We start from the raw sequence: 17396 nt of genomic DNA on the forward strand, positions 1-17396 counted from the left end.
CGCCCCCCCCCGGCGGCCGGAGGTCCGCGGAAGGCGCTTCCCGCCGCGGCCTGAAGACAGGTTTGGCTGCGGCGCCTGTGGCTCGGCAACTCCAACATGGCGATGCACAACAAGGCTCAGGCCCCGCAGATCCCGGACACCCGCCGGGAGCTGGCCGAGCTGGTGAAGAGGAAGCAGGAGCTGGCGGTGCGTGAGTGTGGGCGCGGGGAGAGGCGGGCGGCCCCTGTGCCGGGCCCGGCCAGGCGCAGGCAGGAAAGGCCGCTAAGAGCGGGGCCTGCGGAGCGGTGTCCGTCCACACAATCCCACTGGCTGGGCGGCGGCGGATCCCGCGCAGCACTGAGAGCGGGCGGATGGCGGGTCTCCACTTAAAGAGGATGTCGGGACTGTCGGCCCGTTAAAGGGCGGGGTGTGTTTACACTGCCTGCTTTCCCGCCTCTGGGACATATGCTGGTCACCACTGCACATCCACACTGCACACACTCACACTGCATCTACACTGTGCACACTCACACTGCACATCTACACTGTACAGTTCTACACTGCACATCCATACTGTACAATGTGCACATCTACATTCACACTGTGCACATCCACACTGCACACACTGATGTGCACATTCACACTGCACATCCACACTGCACACACTCACACTGCATCTACACTGTGCACACTCACACTGCACATCTACACTGTACAGTTCTACACTGCACACTCACACACTGTGCACATCCACACTGTGTGCACTCACACACTGCATCTACACTGTACACACACTGCACATCCACACTGTACACACTGATGTGCACATTCACACTGCACATTCACACTGCACACACTGCACATTCACTGTACGTTCACACTGTGCACATCCACACTGTACACACACTGCACATTCACTGTACGTTCACACTGCACATTCACTGTACGTTCACACTGTGCACATTCACTGTACGTTCACACTGTGCATATTCACTGTACGTTCACACTGCCCAGCCAGCAAATAACCTTTACATAGCACCTTTCACCACCTCAGGACGTCCCAAAGCGCATCGCAGCCAATGAAGTACTTTTGAAGTGTAGCAACTGTTGTAATCATAGAAATTTACAGCACGGAAGGAGACCATTCGGCCCGTCGTGTCTGCACTAGCCGGAAGAGAGCTATCCAGCCTAATCCCACTTTCCAGCTCTTAGTTCGTAGCCCTGTAGGTTGTAGCACTTCAAGTGCATCTCCAAGTACTTTTTAAATGCGATCAGAGTTTCTGCCTCTTATCACCTTTTCCGGCAGTGAATTCCACACCCCCACTGCCTTCTGGGTGAAAAAAGTTCTCCTGAATTCCTCTACCCATTATCAGTAATGTCGGAAATGCGGCAACCTATTTGCATAAAGCAAGCTCCCACAAATAATAATGTGATAATGAACAGATAATCTATTTAATGCTGTTGATCGAGGGATAACTTTGGCTGGGACACCAGGGATAACTCCTGTTCTTCTTCGAAATAGAGCCATGGGATTTTTTACGTCTGCCTGAGGGTGCAGACGGGGCCTCAGTCTAATTTCTCTTGCGAAAGACGACACCTCGTCAGTGCAGCAATCGCTCAGCACTGCACTGGACTGACAGCCAGATTTTTGTGCTCAAGTCTCTGGAGTGGGACTTGAACCCACAACCTTCTGAGGCAAGGGTGGTGCTAACTGAGTCACGGCTGACACAAACCGCAGACCCCAGCAGAGTGCTTCAGCTATTTGGAGATGATGGCATTACAACTATGGATCAACAACCTTAAGCAGCATTCACTTGGAAGCTGACATTCTGCCCGCTCACTACTCCAAGTGTGGCTGGTGCCCTGTGCATATGATGAGGCACCATGGTTCCCACAAACGCATTGATGGGCTCGTGCAGTATTTGTGAGGGGGGGGGGGGGGCGGTGGAGACTGGACTGCCTGCAGAAGTGGTGTACATGTATTGTTATTCATTCTTGTACTCTGGAAGACTGCAGATGTTGATATTCATGCTAACTAACATCATTGTTATTATGTCATCTTATTGTGATGGGATGTTAAAACCAGTCTGCACTTTCAGGTGGATGTAAACGATCCCATGACAGAATTTTGAAAAAGATCAATGAGTTATCCCCGGTATCCTGGCCAATATTTATCCCTCAATCAACATCACTAAAACAGATGATCTGGTCATTATCACATTGCTGTTTGTGGGAGTGAGCTGTGTGCAAATTAGCTGCCGCATTTCCTACATTACAACAGTGACTACACTTTGAAAGTACTTCATTGGCTGTACAGCGCTTTGGAATGCCCTGATGTGAAAGGTGCTATAGAAATGTAAACCTTTCTTTCTAGGCTGTTGTAGTGTAAACAATTGTGCAACCTGTTGGCATAGAGCACTGTTGGTAAGCTAATACCAAGTCTGCACCAGAGTTGTCTTGATTCTGAACTTACATTGCCTGTTGTAATTGCTCGGAACTGCCTCGACCCTAAAAGAACCCCACTTACTTACTCCTTTCTCCCCTCGCCCCACAAAAGGAGGTTGTGACTAGTTGGTCATTAGATAGTTGAAAAGCAGAGGTTTGAGTCAGCGCGAGGCGGTCAGGCACCAACAGCTCCTCGGGAGCAGCATGGTTAGTCGCTCACGTCACTATAAATCTGTGCATAGCCCCCATCCCTGACCACATCATGGGCACCCATACCTGATTGAACCACCATTTGGAGGGGGAGCTTTGTCAGCAGCTACTTACTTCCGTGCCTCTCAATCATGGTGTATGACACTGTGTTCTCATCCCTCTCCCCCAAGTAACACCTTCCAGCAGCAGTCGGCCCATGTTGTAGTTTCCTCATCAGCTGGGCAACAATTATTTGCCGTAAAAGATACAGGAACAAGAGCAGGCCATTCAGCCCCTCCGGCCTGCTCCGCCATTCAATTAGACCATGGCTAATCTGCACCTCAACTCCATTTTCCCGCCTTTGCTGCATACCCGTTGATACCCTAACCGCACAAAAATCTTATCGATCTCAGTCTTGAAAACTCCAATTGGCCCAGCATCAACAGCCTTGGGAGTCAATTCCAGAATTCTACTATCTTAAAGTGCTTCCTGATTTCCCGCCTAAATGGTGTAGCTCTAATTCTAAGATTATGCCCCCTTGTTCTGGACTCCACTGCCAGAGGAAATTGTTTCTCTTTAGCCTATGATTAAAATCCTTTAATTATTTTAAACACCTTGATCAGATCACCCGTCAATCTTCTAAAAAAAAAATTGAATACAAAACCAAGTTTATGCAACCTGTCCTCGTAACGTAACCCACTAAGCCCCGGTATTCTGGGGACTCTGCACTGCACACCCTCCAAGACCAGTATATAAATCCTGAGGTGCGGGCAACGTGTTAACCACCTTAATATTCTACATATCCAAATGTAGTACCGGGCTTACTTTTCACCGACTGCTTAATCTGGGTCTAGCGAGGGACTTTGGCAAAGATGTGTGTCTGCAACAAGATTGACCTTCCCCTCCAGGATAGTCAGCGATGGGTTAGTGTAGCAGTAGATACTTGCAGGAGCAAAGAGTTTGAAGAGAGTGAGTGGCATTTATCTTTTTTTCCCAGTCCAGTAAATTTACTTTTTGTCACTCTATTTGCCACGTTGGTCTGAATCAAAAATCGGTTGAAACACTTCTCTTCACAGCAGATCACTTTTCTTCGCAACAGTTTGACAAATATTTACATGACACACTGTTTTTACAGGAGACTTTGGCAAACTTGGAACGGCAGATCTATGCCTTTGAAGGCAGTTATTTGGAAGATACCCAGATGTACGGAAATATCATTCGAGGATGGGACCGTTACTTAACCAATCAGAAGTATGTTTAACAGCAAGAACCCTTATACTTGGAGCCTTCAAGTTTAATTTTTTGAATCTATTACTAAAAGCATTTTGAATTGAAAGTTGGTCATCTAGAATGGCCGTACTGATTGTATCGTACTTTTCCAAACAAAATGAGACACAAATTTATGTTGCGACATTTTAAAGAATTTTTGTATCACTAATAGACCATGTGTGTTGCACTAAACTTTATGTTTTTTATTCGTTCGTGGGGTGTGGGCGTCGCTGCCACGGCTGGCATTTATTGCCCATCCCTAATTGCCCTGTGGTGGTGAGCCACCTTCTTGAACCGCAGAGGGCAGTTAAGAGTCAACCACGTTGCTGTGGGTCTGGAGTCACATATAGGCCAGACCAGGTAAGGGCGGCAGGTTTCCTTCCCTAAAGGACATTAGTGAACCAGACGACAATCCGATAGTCATCATTTCTGATACTAGTAATTTATTCCAGTTTATTTAAATTCCCCAGCTGCTGTGGTGGGCTTTGAACACGGGTCTCAGGATCATTAGTCCAGGCCTCTGGATTACTAGTTCAGTAATATAACCACTATGCTACTGTACCCTATTAAGGTGTGTGGAATCTAAATGCAGACGGTTCTATATGTACAAAAAATTGCAACGAGTTCTGGTGGGCTTTCCAATAGTTCCGTTAATAAAAGTACTCCCTATTCTATAATTTAGCTGTGAAGGCCTCTGGGTTAATCCCTGGTCTGTGTCACGTTAGCCCACCTCAAGCTGGGCCAGTATTTGGATGACAGTTGGCCTCAGCACCTCTGGACGAAGGCCAGGAAATTATAAGAAAAGAAAGACTTGCATTTATATAGCGCCTTTCACGATCACCAGACGTCGCAAAGTGCTTTACAATCAATGATGTACTTTTTGGAAGTGTAGTCACTGTTGTAACACGGCAGCCAATTTGCGCACAGCAAGCTCCCACAAACAGCAATCTGATAAATACCAGACAATCTGTTTTTACCGATATTGATTGGGGGGGGGGGGGCCAGGACAATGGGGAGAACTCCCCTGCTCTTCGAACTAGTGCTGTAGGATCGTTTACGTTTATCTGAGAGAGTAGACGGGACCTTGGGTTAACGTTTCATCTGAATGACAGCACCTCTGGCGGTGCAGCACTCCCTCAGCTCTGCATTGGACTGTCAGCCTAGATTTCTGTGCTCGAATCTCTGGAATGGGACTTGAACCCATAATGTTCGACTCTGAGGCGAGGGTGCTACTCACTGAGCCACGGCTGACGCTAGGGCTTCTGTTCTTGATCACCGTGTAGTGACTCTGCTGGAACGTGCATGTGTGTGGATGTTGAATGAGGACAGGATTGGGCTCGACTGATATTCCCACAGTTAAAAAGTTTGACGGCACCGACTGCCCGAGCTGACACATGAAGAATGGCCATTTGAACGTGCCGGAGGGCAGCAGGCCTTACGGAACCGTTCCTAGACAGGAGTAAGTAGCTTGGAGAGAAGAGTGCAGATTGCTGCAGGATGAAATGGTTTTCCTGTGAGGAGGGTAGGTAGTTGGTTCTCAGGGCTGTGCCAGTGTCTTGTGTGAACAGTGTAGAATGGGTACTACACGGAAGGAGGCCATTTGGCCCATCGAGCCTATGCTGGCTCACTGCAAGAGCACTTCAGCCAGTCCCAATTCCCTGTCATTTCCTGTAGCCCTGCATATGTTTTTCCTTCAGGCTCTTATCCAATTCCCTTTTTGAAAGCCACAATTGAGTCTGCTTCCACCACCCTTTCCAGATCATAACCACTCGTTGCATAAAAAGGTTTTTCCTCATGTGGCCTTTGGTTCTTTTGCCAATCACCTTAAATCTGTGTCCTTTGGTTCTTGACCCTTCGCACCCTCCCGCAGTGTACTGCAGTTGGGCAGCAGAAGTTACTGCCTCATTAATTGAGGAGGGATAGCGTGAAGACCAATTTATGTTTTTGGAAATGTTGGTCCACATACCAATGGTAGCAGTGTATTCCGAAAGTAGGGCATTTTGTAAGAAATGATTTGGTGCATCATACAACGTGTTTGGCTATTGCAGAAAGTATTTAAAAGAGGCTTTGAGGTTGATCTTGGGGTTTAAGGTTACAAGAGTCGGGAAGTAAAAATGTTTACAAAAAGCAAAAACAATCATTTTCTCCCCTCCTCAACTCTTTGGATCACTTCATCCTGTGCAGTCCATACTGGAGTAAAGTGGACAGCTTACTCTTGGAGGCCTGCCAGTGCTTCTGTGTCACTCCGGTGAGGGAGAGTGACTTGCTCATCGATTTCCTTTCCACCCCCTCTCCCTGTCCTTTCCTGTTGGGAGGCTGTGCTGGGCAGCTACGATCAAACCGTCAGCACGAGGGCAGTTGTATACTTCAATTGTTGAATGGTAAATACCTGGGGTACTTCACCCATTGATAGCTGTATTCTGTTGCAGAAACACCAACAGTAAGAACGACCGAAGGAACCGCAAGTTTAAAGAAGCAGAACGTCTCTTTAGCAAGTCCTCTGTTACTTCAGTAGCAGTGAGTAAAATAACCTTTCTTGTACCTGATTACAGAATATTTAAAATTTGCATGCACAATTTGTAGTGTCATGTGTTCGGTCGTGTTTGCTGATTCCTCTTTTGTTGCAGGCAGTGAGTGCTTTGACTGGTGTCCAGGACCAACTGGTGGAAAAACGTAAGTCTGAGAAATAAGTATCACTTCCTATCGAGCTCAAATTATACTTTTCCACTTGAAAGTGTCTTGAGCGACAAGTATTCTGCAGTTTGGCTGAAAGTAGGATAATACTGGGGTATTTGCTTCTGATTGGCGGGGTGGGGAAGGAAGAGAAGATTAATTTATTGCTAAATATGCTCTGGCATGTCATGGAGTAGTGTTCCAAATTAATCGCATCTCTGGCACTCTCAGACCTCTTGTAGTCGATTTTAATCTGAACAAGCTTTTAATGTTATTTTATCTGCTATTTTTCATTACTGTGTCAATGAAATAAAGACTCACACCTGCAAACCGTAAACAGCAATAGTGTAAAAATGATATTGAAAACAGTGCAAAGTTATAATGGTGTCAACAATACAGTATATCTGTCACAGTTCACAGGATGATATAATGTTGAGATTATTTCACATTTGGAAGTAAGTTATAAAGTGTTTGATATGTATTGTATGAGTATATACTTTAAAAACTGAAGCCTCACAGCAATCATTTTTAACTTGGATAATTCAAGGTTCATGCTATATAAGCAGGTTGATCATAGTGCTTCTGTTCCTTTGCGCTGGGGTGGGGTTTGAGGAACTTAATTAATTTTGCAGGATAGCTCAGATGAATACGTGGCTTGAGCAGTGGTGCAGCAGGGAGGGATTCAAATTCCTGGGGCATTGGAACCGGTTCTGGGGGAGGTGGGACCAGTACAAACCGGACGGTCTGCACCTGGGCAGGACCGGAACCAATGTCCTAGGGGGAGTGTTTGCTAGTGCTGTTGGGGAGGATTTAAACTAATATGGCAGGGGGATGGGAACCAATGCAGGGAGACAGAGGGAAACAAAAAGGAGGCAAAAGCAAAAGACAGAAAGGAGATGAGGAAAAGTGGAGGGCAGAGAAACCCAAGGCAAAGAACAAAAAGGGCCACTGTACAGCAAAATTCTAAAAGGACAAAGGGTGTTAAAAAAACAAGCCTGAAGGCTTTGTGTCTTAATGCAAGGAGTATCCGCAATAAGGGGGATGAATTAACTGTGCAAATAGATGTTAACAAATATGATGTGATTGGGATTACGGAGACGTGGCTCCAGGATGATCAGGGCTGGGAACTCAACATCCAGGGGTATTCAACATTCAGGAAGGATAGAATAAAAGGAAAAGGAGGTGGGGTAGCATTGCTGGTTAAGGAGGAAATTAAGGCAATAGTTCGGAAGGACATTAGCTTGGTTGATGTGGAATCCAAATGGGTAGAGCTGCAGAATACCAAAGGGCAAAAAACGTTAGCGGGAGTTGTGTACAGACCTCCAAACAGTAGTAGTGATGTTGGGGAGGGCATCAAACATGAAATTAGGGGTGCGTGCAATAAAGGTGCAGCAGTTATAATGGGTGACTTTAATATGCACATAGATTGGGTTAACCAAACTGGAAGCAATACGGTGGAGGAGGATTTCCTGGAGTGCATAAGGGATGGTTTTTTAGACCAATATGTCGAGGAACCAACTAGGGGGGAGGCCATCTTAGACTGGGTGTTGTGTAATGAGAGGGGATTAATTAGCAATCTCGTTGTGCGAGACCCCTTGGGGAAGAGTGACCATAATATGGTGGAATTCTGCATTAGGATGGAGAATGAAACAGTTAATTCAGAGACCATGGTCCAGAACTTAAAGAAGGGTAACTTTGAAGGTATGAGGCGTGAATTGGCTAGGATAGATTGGCGAATGATACTGAAGGGGTTGACTGTGGATGGGCAATGGCAGACATTTAGAGACCGCATGGATGAACTACAACAATTGTACATTCCTGTCTGGCGTAAAAATAAAAAAGGGAAGGTGGCTCAACCGTGGCTATCGAGGGAAATCAGGGATAGTATTAAAGCCAAGGAAGTGGCATACAAATTGGCCAGAAATAGCAGCGAACCCGGTGACTGGGAGAAATTTAGAACTCAGCAGAGGAGGACAAAAGGTTTGATTAGGGCAGGGAAAATGGAGTACGAGAAGAAGCTTGCAGGGAACATTAAGACGGATTGCAAAAGTTTCTATAGATATATAAAGAGAAAAAGGTTAGTAAAGACAAACGTAGGTCCCCTGCAGTCAGAATCAGGGGAAGTCATAACGGGGAACAAAGAAATGGCGGACCAATTGAACAAGTACTTTGGTTCGGTATTCACTGAGGAGGACACAAACAACCTTCCGGATATAAAAGGGGTCGGAGGGTCAAGTAAGGAGGAGGAACTGAGGGAAATCCTTATAAGTCAGGAAATTGTGTTGTGGAAATTGATGGGATTGAAGGCCGATAAATCCCCAGAGCCTGATGGACTGCATCCCAGAGTACTAAAGGAGGTGGCCTTGAAAATAGTGGATGCATTGACAGTCATTTTCCAACATTCCATTGACTCTGGATCAGTTCCTATGGAGTGGAGGGTAGCCAATGTAACCCCACCTTTTAAAAAAGGAGGGAGAGAGATAACAGGGAATTATAGACCGGTCAGCCTGACATCGGTAGTGGGTAAAATGATGGAATCAATTATTAAGGATGTCATAGCAGTGCATTTGGAAAGAGGTGATATGATAGGTCCAAGTCAGCATGGATTTGTGAAAGGGAAATCATGCTTGACAAATCTTCTGGAATTTTTTGAGGATGTTTCCAGTAGAGTGGACAAGGGAGAACCAGTTGATGTGGTATATTTGGACTTTCAGAAGGCTTTCGACAAGGTCCCACACAAGAGATTAATGTGCAAAGTTAAAGCACATGGGATTGGGGGTAGTGTGCTGACATGGATTGAGAACTGGTTGTCAGACAGGAAGCAAAGAGTAGGAATAAATGGGGACTTTTCAGAATGGCAGGCAGTGACTAGTGGGGTACCGCAAGGTTCTGTGCTGGGGCCCCAGCTGTTTACACTGTATATTAATGATTTAGACGAGGGGATTAAATGTAGTAGCTCCAAATTTGCAGATGACACTAAGTTGGGTGGCAGTGTGAGCTGCGAGGAGGATGCTATGAGGCTGCAGAGCGACTTGGATAGGTTAGGTGAGTGGGCAAATGCATGGCAGATGAAGTATAATGTGGATAAATGTGAGGTTATCCACTTTGGTGGTAAAAACAGAGAGACAGACTATTATCTGAATGGTGACAGATTAGGAAAAGGGGAGGTGCAACGAGACCTGGGTGTCATGGTACATCAGTCATTGAAGGTTGGCATGCAGGTACAGCAGGCGGTTCAGAAAGCAAATGGCATGTTGGCCTTCATAGCGAGGGGATTTGAGTACAGGGGCAGGGAGGTGTTGCTACAGTTGTACAGGGCCTTGGTGAGGCCACACCTGGAGTATTGTGTACAGTTTTGGTCTCCTAACCTGAGGAAGGACATTCTTGCTATTGAGGGAGTGCAGCGAAGGTTCACCAGACTGATTCCCGGATTGATGGGACTGACCTATCAAGAAAGACTGGATCAACTGGGCTTGTATTCACTGGAGTTCAGAAGAATGAGAGGGGACCTCATAGAAATGTTTAAAATTCTGACGGGGTTTGGACAGGTTAGATGCAGGAAGAATGTTCCCAATGTTGGGGAAGTCCAGAACCAGGGGTCACAGTCTAAGGATAAGGGGTAAGCCATTTAGGACCGAGATGAGGAGGAATTTCTTCACCCAGAGAGTGGTGAACCTGTGGAATTCTCTACCACAGAAAGTTGTTGAGGCCAATTCACTAAATATATTCAAAAAGGAGTTAGATGAAGTCCTTACTACTCGGGGGATCAAGGGGTATGGTGAGAAGGCAGGAATGGGATACTGAAATTGCATGTTCAGCCATGAACTCATTGAATGGCGGTGCAGGCTAGAAGGGCCGAATGGCCTACTCCTGCACCTATTTTCTATGTTTCTATGTTTCTAAGCGAAGCTCCTTTTCAAACCCTGCGACATCTTGTGTGTGGCATGTGTTAGGCGAGCCAGGCAGCGGGACAGAAAGTGACAACTCGCCAGACTTCCAGAATCAGGAGAACGAGCCGAACCAGGAGGACACCGAGGAACTGGACGGCTCCCATCTGCAGGGAGTGAAGCCTCAGAAAGCAGCCTCCTCCACGTCGTCCAGCAGTCACCACGGCAGTCACAAGAAAAGGAAAAACAAAAACCGACACAGGTAATTTGGTGCCGAAGTGGGTCACGAGATTGCAGGATGTGCGGGCTGGGGTGGAGGAGGCTTGTCGCAGTCATCTTGTCTTTGTTGAGGGACAAAGTCAGACATGTGTGGGATTTCCACTGGTAACCATTTGTATCATGAAACTAGAATAGCAGCCTTTCAGAATAGTGAACTTTGTGAATTAACAAAAGAAAGATTTGTATTTATCGAGTGCCTTTCACGACCACCGGACGTCTTAAAGCGCTTTTCAGCCAATGAAGTACTTTTGGAGTGTCGTCACTGTTGTAATGTGGGAAATGCGGCAGCCAGTGTGCGCACAGCAAGCTTCCCCGAACAGCAATGTGATAATGACCAGATAATCTGTTTTTGTTATGTTGACTGAGGAATAAATATTGTCCAGGACACCTGGGATAACTCCCCTGCTCTTCTTCGAAATAGTGCCATGGGATCTTTTATGTCCACCTGAGAGATTTAACGTCTCATCCGAAAGACGGCACCTCCGACAGTGCAACTCTCCCTCGGCACTGCACTGGAGTGTCAGCCTAGATTTGTGTGCTCAAGTTCCTGGAGTGGAACTTGAACCCACAACCTTCGTGACTCAGAGGCGAGTGTGTTACCCACTGAACCACAGCTGACAGTATTTTATTATAGAAGCAACATTAATGTTTTCAGTGTATGTTTGTGGGAGCGTTGCTCCCTGAACATCAACTCTGTGCTCACTCCTCTGACGCTTTCGAATTAAAGTGGCTAGACTCGATTAACGCCTTTATTGTTGCATGCAATAACGTTTCTGAAAAAGGTTCATTGATTATTTTCGAAGAACCTCTGACCCATATTCCCGTTAACTTCTTTTGGGGGCAATGGGGCCCCTTTATGGGGCTGCGCAGTTTAACGGGAACATTGTCCGCGACTGTTGACTGAAAACTATCTATTTTTGAATATATTTATTTCTCCATCAAGTTTATCAAAGTGCCAGTGGTCTCTCACCTTTTTGTTAAAACATTTAGCTTTGTGTCTCTGGTTTGGATAACTGGGATGTTAACTTGTGTTGCTTTCTTTCCTCTCTTATGCTGCATTCCAGCCCATCTGGCATGTTTGATTATGACTTTGAGTAAGTTTGCTTTCTGTCAGTATATGTGCTGTGTCTTTTCCAGTATTCCCCTGTACTGTGATGTGTAGACCGTAGCCCTTTCTGGAAACACTTAGTACCCTTTGCCAGTTGCTGCTGTAAATTTGAATATTTGCCTATGCATGTTAGGGTGGCATGTAAACCAAACACCGTGTCGATTATTGAACACTAAATTCAGTTGGTGTTTGGGCTATGTTCTGAGCAGAAGGAGGATGTTACAGTCCAACAGCACTTCATAAACTTTGGTTTATTCGGAGACTCAATACACAGTTGTCAGGCAGTCGAGCTCTGTGTATACATATGAGCATTCATGTGTAAAGCTCTCTGCAGGGCAAGCAGGGCCTGCATTCAAGCCAAGTGCAGCCCACAGCCTTGTTTCCTGTAATGTTTATATCTGGGTGCGCGGCCCATTCAAGTTACCGCACGTGCGCGGTCATTGCCATTAGAATGCCATGGAGCCGGCTGGGCGGGGCCTGCAAATCACTGCGCGGCCGCGCAGCTAACCGGGAACCTTGGCCCACAGTATAACTCCAGTCTCGTTGGCTGCCCTTTGCACTCCACAGCTGTTCAGTCTGACACCAGTAATGCAATACAAGTGCGGCATCGATCCATCGGTTTATAACGATTCTGCAGTTCTGCATCTCTGCCACAAGAGACCCTCAGTAAGTTAAGCTTTCTAATGGCAAACAGATAACCAAGTTACTACAGTTTTCAAAGCGGACAGGAGGTTGGGTATTGATAATTCACCACAGGGTCTCTTCCATCTTTACTATCAGAGCTCAAGACCTTTCAGTGCTCAGTTAATGTGCAACGTGCAAAGGGACAAGAAACCCATAGATACGGAATGGATTACTGAAGAATTTGGTTTCTAATATGGCATTTTACGGCACTTAATCTTTTTGTATTTTAAACTAACATGTATGAAGTTCATGAATAGTGTAGCTTACATCAGAATTAGCGGATACACACAAAATTATATTTCATTGTCATGCGTTTATAATTGGCATCAACCACCATTATTTCCTGTGGACCTGTTAAAGAGAAGGGTAGGAGACGATGATACCCTGACATGAAAGAAAGAAAGACTTGCATTTATATAGGGCCTTTCATGACCACCGAATGTCTCAAAGCACTTTACAGCCAGTGAAGTACTTTTGGTGTGTAGTCACTGTTGTAATGTTGGAAACGTTACAGCCAATTTGTGCACAAGCAAACAGCAATGTGATAAAGACCAGATAATCTTTTTTTGTTACGTTGACTGAGATAAATATTGGCCAGGACACCGGGGATAACTCCCCTACTCTTCTTCGAAATAGTGCCATGGAATCTTGTATGTCCAGTTGAGAGGGCAGACAAGGCCTCGGTTTAACATCGCATCCAAAAGACAGCACCTCTGACAGTGCAGCACTCCCTCAGCACTACACTGGAGTGTCAGCCTAGCAGCACTACACTGGAGTGTCAGCCTAGATTTATTGTACTCTTAAGTCCCCGGAGTGGGACTTGAACCCACAACCTACATGACTCAGAGGCAAGCGTGCTACCCACTGAGCCACAGCTGATACTCTGAGAGCTGTCAGACTGTGGAGCTGATAGAGATAGAGATAGGGTGGCTTAACAAGTCACCATTTTGAAATGCTACAGGAAAAGTTTGCTGGCCTCATGGGTTTGCACACTGTTCACCTCTTGAACCAAATCCAGTCCAGACTAAAGGAATGGAAATGTCCTTTCTCCATCGGCCATTAGTGAAATGAGGTTGAGCCAGTCTTGAGTCATTTCATGATGAATACCCATTCACTGCCCGCACCAAATTAACATTCACTCAAAAGCTGTAAAAAGGCCATTAAAGAATCTGTGATTCTCTCCTATAGCAATAGCCAGTTGTCCTTGACTTCCTTCCCTCCCTTCCCCTTCACACTGCTTACCTTTCCCTGCTCCCTAAGGTTCAGTCTTGCCTGTCGCACAAGATGTAAACGGGAAAAACAGACCTGGACCCCAAATGAGTACTTAATCTTGGTGATTGGCCTAGGAATCATCAAATTCACCTCTCTCCTTATTGGAGCATGCGAATTTCAATTTGGAAAGCTGGCAGAATGAGAAGTATTTCAGCATCGGTTTGTACAAATTTCCCTTTAGTGGGATAAGTCGAGCATTGGGGAGTTTGAAATAAAGTAACCAGTTGCAGAGAGACAACTGCTTAATCTTTTATAACATAGCGAAGTCAGAAAAAATAAACTTTTGTAGCTGAAGTGGTTTGTTCTTCGTGTTGCTGTTCAGTATAAATAGATGGTAAGTGTTGTGATTTTAAAGGCGCTGTGGATGGTTTCTAAGGTATAATTCTTCTGCTTTAATTACAGGATTGATATTAAACTGAATAAAAAACCCAGAACTGTGAGTATAACTTGTAATTTTTTTCTTGCCATACTTTTTACAATGTTGTGGAGTAATGGTGTGGTCTGACCCGAGATAGTGAAACTGATTTCAAATGGAACCTGCAGGTGTAGGTGTTACAGCAGGATACCCGATTGTAACAGCTTTACATTAGAAGAGCTAGCCCCAAACACTGCTCTCATTGAGAGACCAGTCAATCTGTCCTGTTAAGCAAACAAAAATCCATTTTAAATAGATAACTCCATTGCAATTGACCAGCAGAGAGAGAGATCAGTGTTCTGTCGAGCAGATGAGTCAAAGGCATGTCTCTGGATGGAAAGAATAATTGAAGTAACAATCAAACTCGGTGTGCTATTCATTGTATAAACTGCATTGCACAAAGTAGTGAATGCTTCACTACATGTGTCATCATTTAAATATGTTAATATAACAAATTTTACACCCAGGCTAGAATTGTCTGTGAACTGAAAATAGCATATCCACAGGTGAAATTTTCTTACTTTAAAACTATAATGCACATGGGGTCAGGACAGAAGAAATTGAATTCCAGGTCAAATAAACAAAATTGGATATGCAATTGTGGAATTAATTTTGCGTATTAACCTCTTCAGTTTGGTAATATAAACTGGGATATGGTCATTTTGCATTCAACTTAAATCTTCAACTATCTACAATGCTTCACTATAAAATGATTGAACCCTTAATTCCTAGCTCATTTTGTCTGGTATGGCCATAAGTGCCTGGTTGAGAAAATATTTGGGACACTTCTTCTGATTCTTGACTTTTTCATTACTTACGTAGGATTACTAAAGACCCTTTGCCAGTTGCGGATGACAAGATCCGGGTTTGAAGAACATGGGCATACAGCCGCATTAAAACCAGTTCACTCCAGACGTTCGCAGTGATTTTTACTGAACTCAAGACCACAGCAAAGCAGCTGTGCCTCATCTCAGTGTTTTGAGGTCACCTCGCATCTTTATACGCTGCACCTGACCTGTGTTCTACTGAACGTCGCTGTATGGTTTCAGTCCAATAGATTGTTATTTGTGCAAGTACAGCTCGCACTGGGTTTTATAGTCAATTTAAACTGTCATGGGGGGTGGGGTGGGGTGGGGGAGGGGAGGGAATTAATTGGTCGCTTTTAAGTCTGTTGTGACTCGGTTTGACCGTTTGATGTTACCAGTGGCATTACGTGAGATATTTCGCATAAAACGTGAGGTGTTTTTCATTTGGTAAAATTCGTTTTTAATCCTCTTGTTGGAAGTTCCTAACTGCTCGTGATGCCGTCACTGTTTCACTTTTCGAGTACGAATGGCCGTTTGTTTTTCATTGTCCTGGACTTCATTTAAAGCGTTTTCTTCTGTGCTGGAATGTGTCTCGACGGATTTTATACGCAGGCGCAATGCTCTCGTTTTGGTGTCAGAGCCTTGTGCAGCTGGGGATGAAAGAAAGGCTGAGAAAAGCACAGAAGGTCATAACCTCCAGATATTTCTAAATGGACTCAATGGAGTTAGATTTAATAGTAACACGTGGTTTTATTTTTTGAACCCATTATATTTTGTTGTGCGTTGGATATTGTATGTATAAATATTACCTTTTAATTTGTACAATTATGAATTGTTTTTTGGACACATGGCTTTATTATTTTTTTTAAAAGATGAAAAATGGATTTGTGACCATTTTGTATTAAAGAACTTAAATATAATTAGCTATATACAATTATTGAACAGGGTTGCTTTTAAGCGGAAACACCAATATTATCTGACGTGAGGTCGAATTGGCATCTTGCTGACAAATATGAATTATAGTCTCAAAGCACGACTCGAGCTTCGGTACTTTACATAGTCCAAACGTTCAACCTGTATAACAACTGGTGTCACCCTTGGCACAGTGGCAGCAGTTAGGGGTCAGGCGCTCAAGCCCCACTCCAGGACTTGACTGTGTAATCTAGGCTGACGTTTGACTGCAGGACTGAGGGAGTGCTGCACTGTAGAAGGTGCCATCTTTTAGATGAACCGTTAAACCGACGTCCTTTCTGACTATTCAAGCTGACGTGAAAGATCCCATAGCAGTATTGCAAGAGCAGGGGAGTTCTTCCGGTACCTTGACCAACATATTTATCCCTCATATGCCACCAAAATTGATTAAGTGGTCATTTGTCTCATTGCTGTTTGTGGTACCTTGCTGTATGCACATTGTCTTGTGTTTGCCTGCATAATAGTGACCTCATTCTGAAGAAAGTCTTTGACTGCAAAGTGCTTTGAGACGTGCTATATAAAAGCAAGATCTTTACATGTTTAATATGTACAGCATGGAGTTGTTTTCCATTGACATCACCATCACTAATGGCTGCTAAAAGTTTCCTTACTGCCAGCCTGGGTCAAGTGATGGGGGCGAGTGATTTTCTTCCAAGCTTCAAAGGCTTTGTGAATACGTTGTTTCAATAGCAACTAATCCTCCAGTGCATATTGTGTAATACACTGAGTCTTACTGGTGAATGATATAGCTCTGATATTTAAAGCAACACACGGATTGGAATGTTTTGCAAGACATAACACGTAACCTGCGGGAGGAAAAGCCAAATGCTTCACCGGCGTCAATTTTAACCTCCAGTGTGAAACACACACTGGCCTATTCTGTTTTTATCTGCAGGTAGATGGCAAAGGAAGTTTATTCTTTAACTTTCTGCAGTGAAAACAGGCAGGCTTCCATGTTGAATTGCATGATTTGAATTGAAAGTGCAGTGATAATGGGTCTTACTGTGTTATGAAGAATAGCAGACTCTATGCATTATGTAGTAATACACTGAGAGTAAAGTTGCTGCACTTAATGGCGCATCAGTGGCGCCTTTGTAATTGATGCCTATGGTAATGGCAAATGGTTAGCGCCATTTGGCCGATTTAGGCGGCTGCCTGCGCTAAGTTGTTGGTGCAAGTGTCGGGGAGTGTGGTCGGCGTAAAGGTTGGTGTAAGTGTCGGGGAGTGCGCCCGGTGTAAGTGTCGGGGAGTGCGCCCGGTGTAAGTGTCGGGGAGTGCGCCCGGTGTAAGTGTCGGGGAGTGCGCCCGGTGTAAGTGTCGGGGAGTGCGCCCGGTGTAAGTGTCGGGGAGTGCGCCCGGTGTAAGTGTCGGGGAGTGCGCCCGGTGTAAGTGTCGGGGAGTGCGCCCGGTGTAAGTGT

At 45.1% G+C, this 17396-nt stretch overlaps 1 protein-coding gene across 1 annotated transcript; it reads left to right on the forward strand.

Moving 5' to 3' along the window:
• meaf6 (MYST/Esa1-associated factor 6) lies at positions 1-15926 on the forward strand. Its single transcript, XM_070898510.1, has 7 exons — positions 1-186; positions 3749-3864; positions 6312-6399; positions 6510-6555; positions 10509-10704; positions 14188-14221; positions 15023-15926. The coding sequence occupies exons 1-7, from the start codon at positions 97-99 to the stop codon at positions 15029-15031; spliced, it is 579 nt and encodes a 192-aa protein (XP_070754611.1). The 5' UTR covers positions 1-96; the 3' UTR covers positions 15032-15926.
• Positions 15927-17396: the final 1470 nt, after the last annotated feature.

This window comes from Pristiophorus japonicus, chromosome 14, assembly GCF_044704955.1.
Source record: "Pristiophorus japonicus isolate sPriJap1 chromosome 14, sPriJap1.hap1, whole genome shotgun sequence".
NCBI lineage: Eukaryota > Metazoa > Chordata > Chondrichthyes > Pristiophoridae > Pristiophorus > Pristiophorus japonicus.

Coding starts and splice junctions, on each gene's coding strand:
- meaf6 (XM_070898510.1), top strand. CDS start 97: ATGGCGATGCACAACAAGGCTCAGGCCCCGCAGATCCCGGACACCCGC. Junction 3,865..6,311: donor CGTTACTTAACCAATCAGAA/GTATGTTTAACA, acceptor ATTCTGTTGCAG/AAACACCAACAGTAAGAACG. Junction 10,705..14,187: donor AAAAACAAAAACCGACACAG/GTAATTTGGTGC, acceptor CTTTAATTACAG/GATTGATATTAAACTGAATA.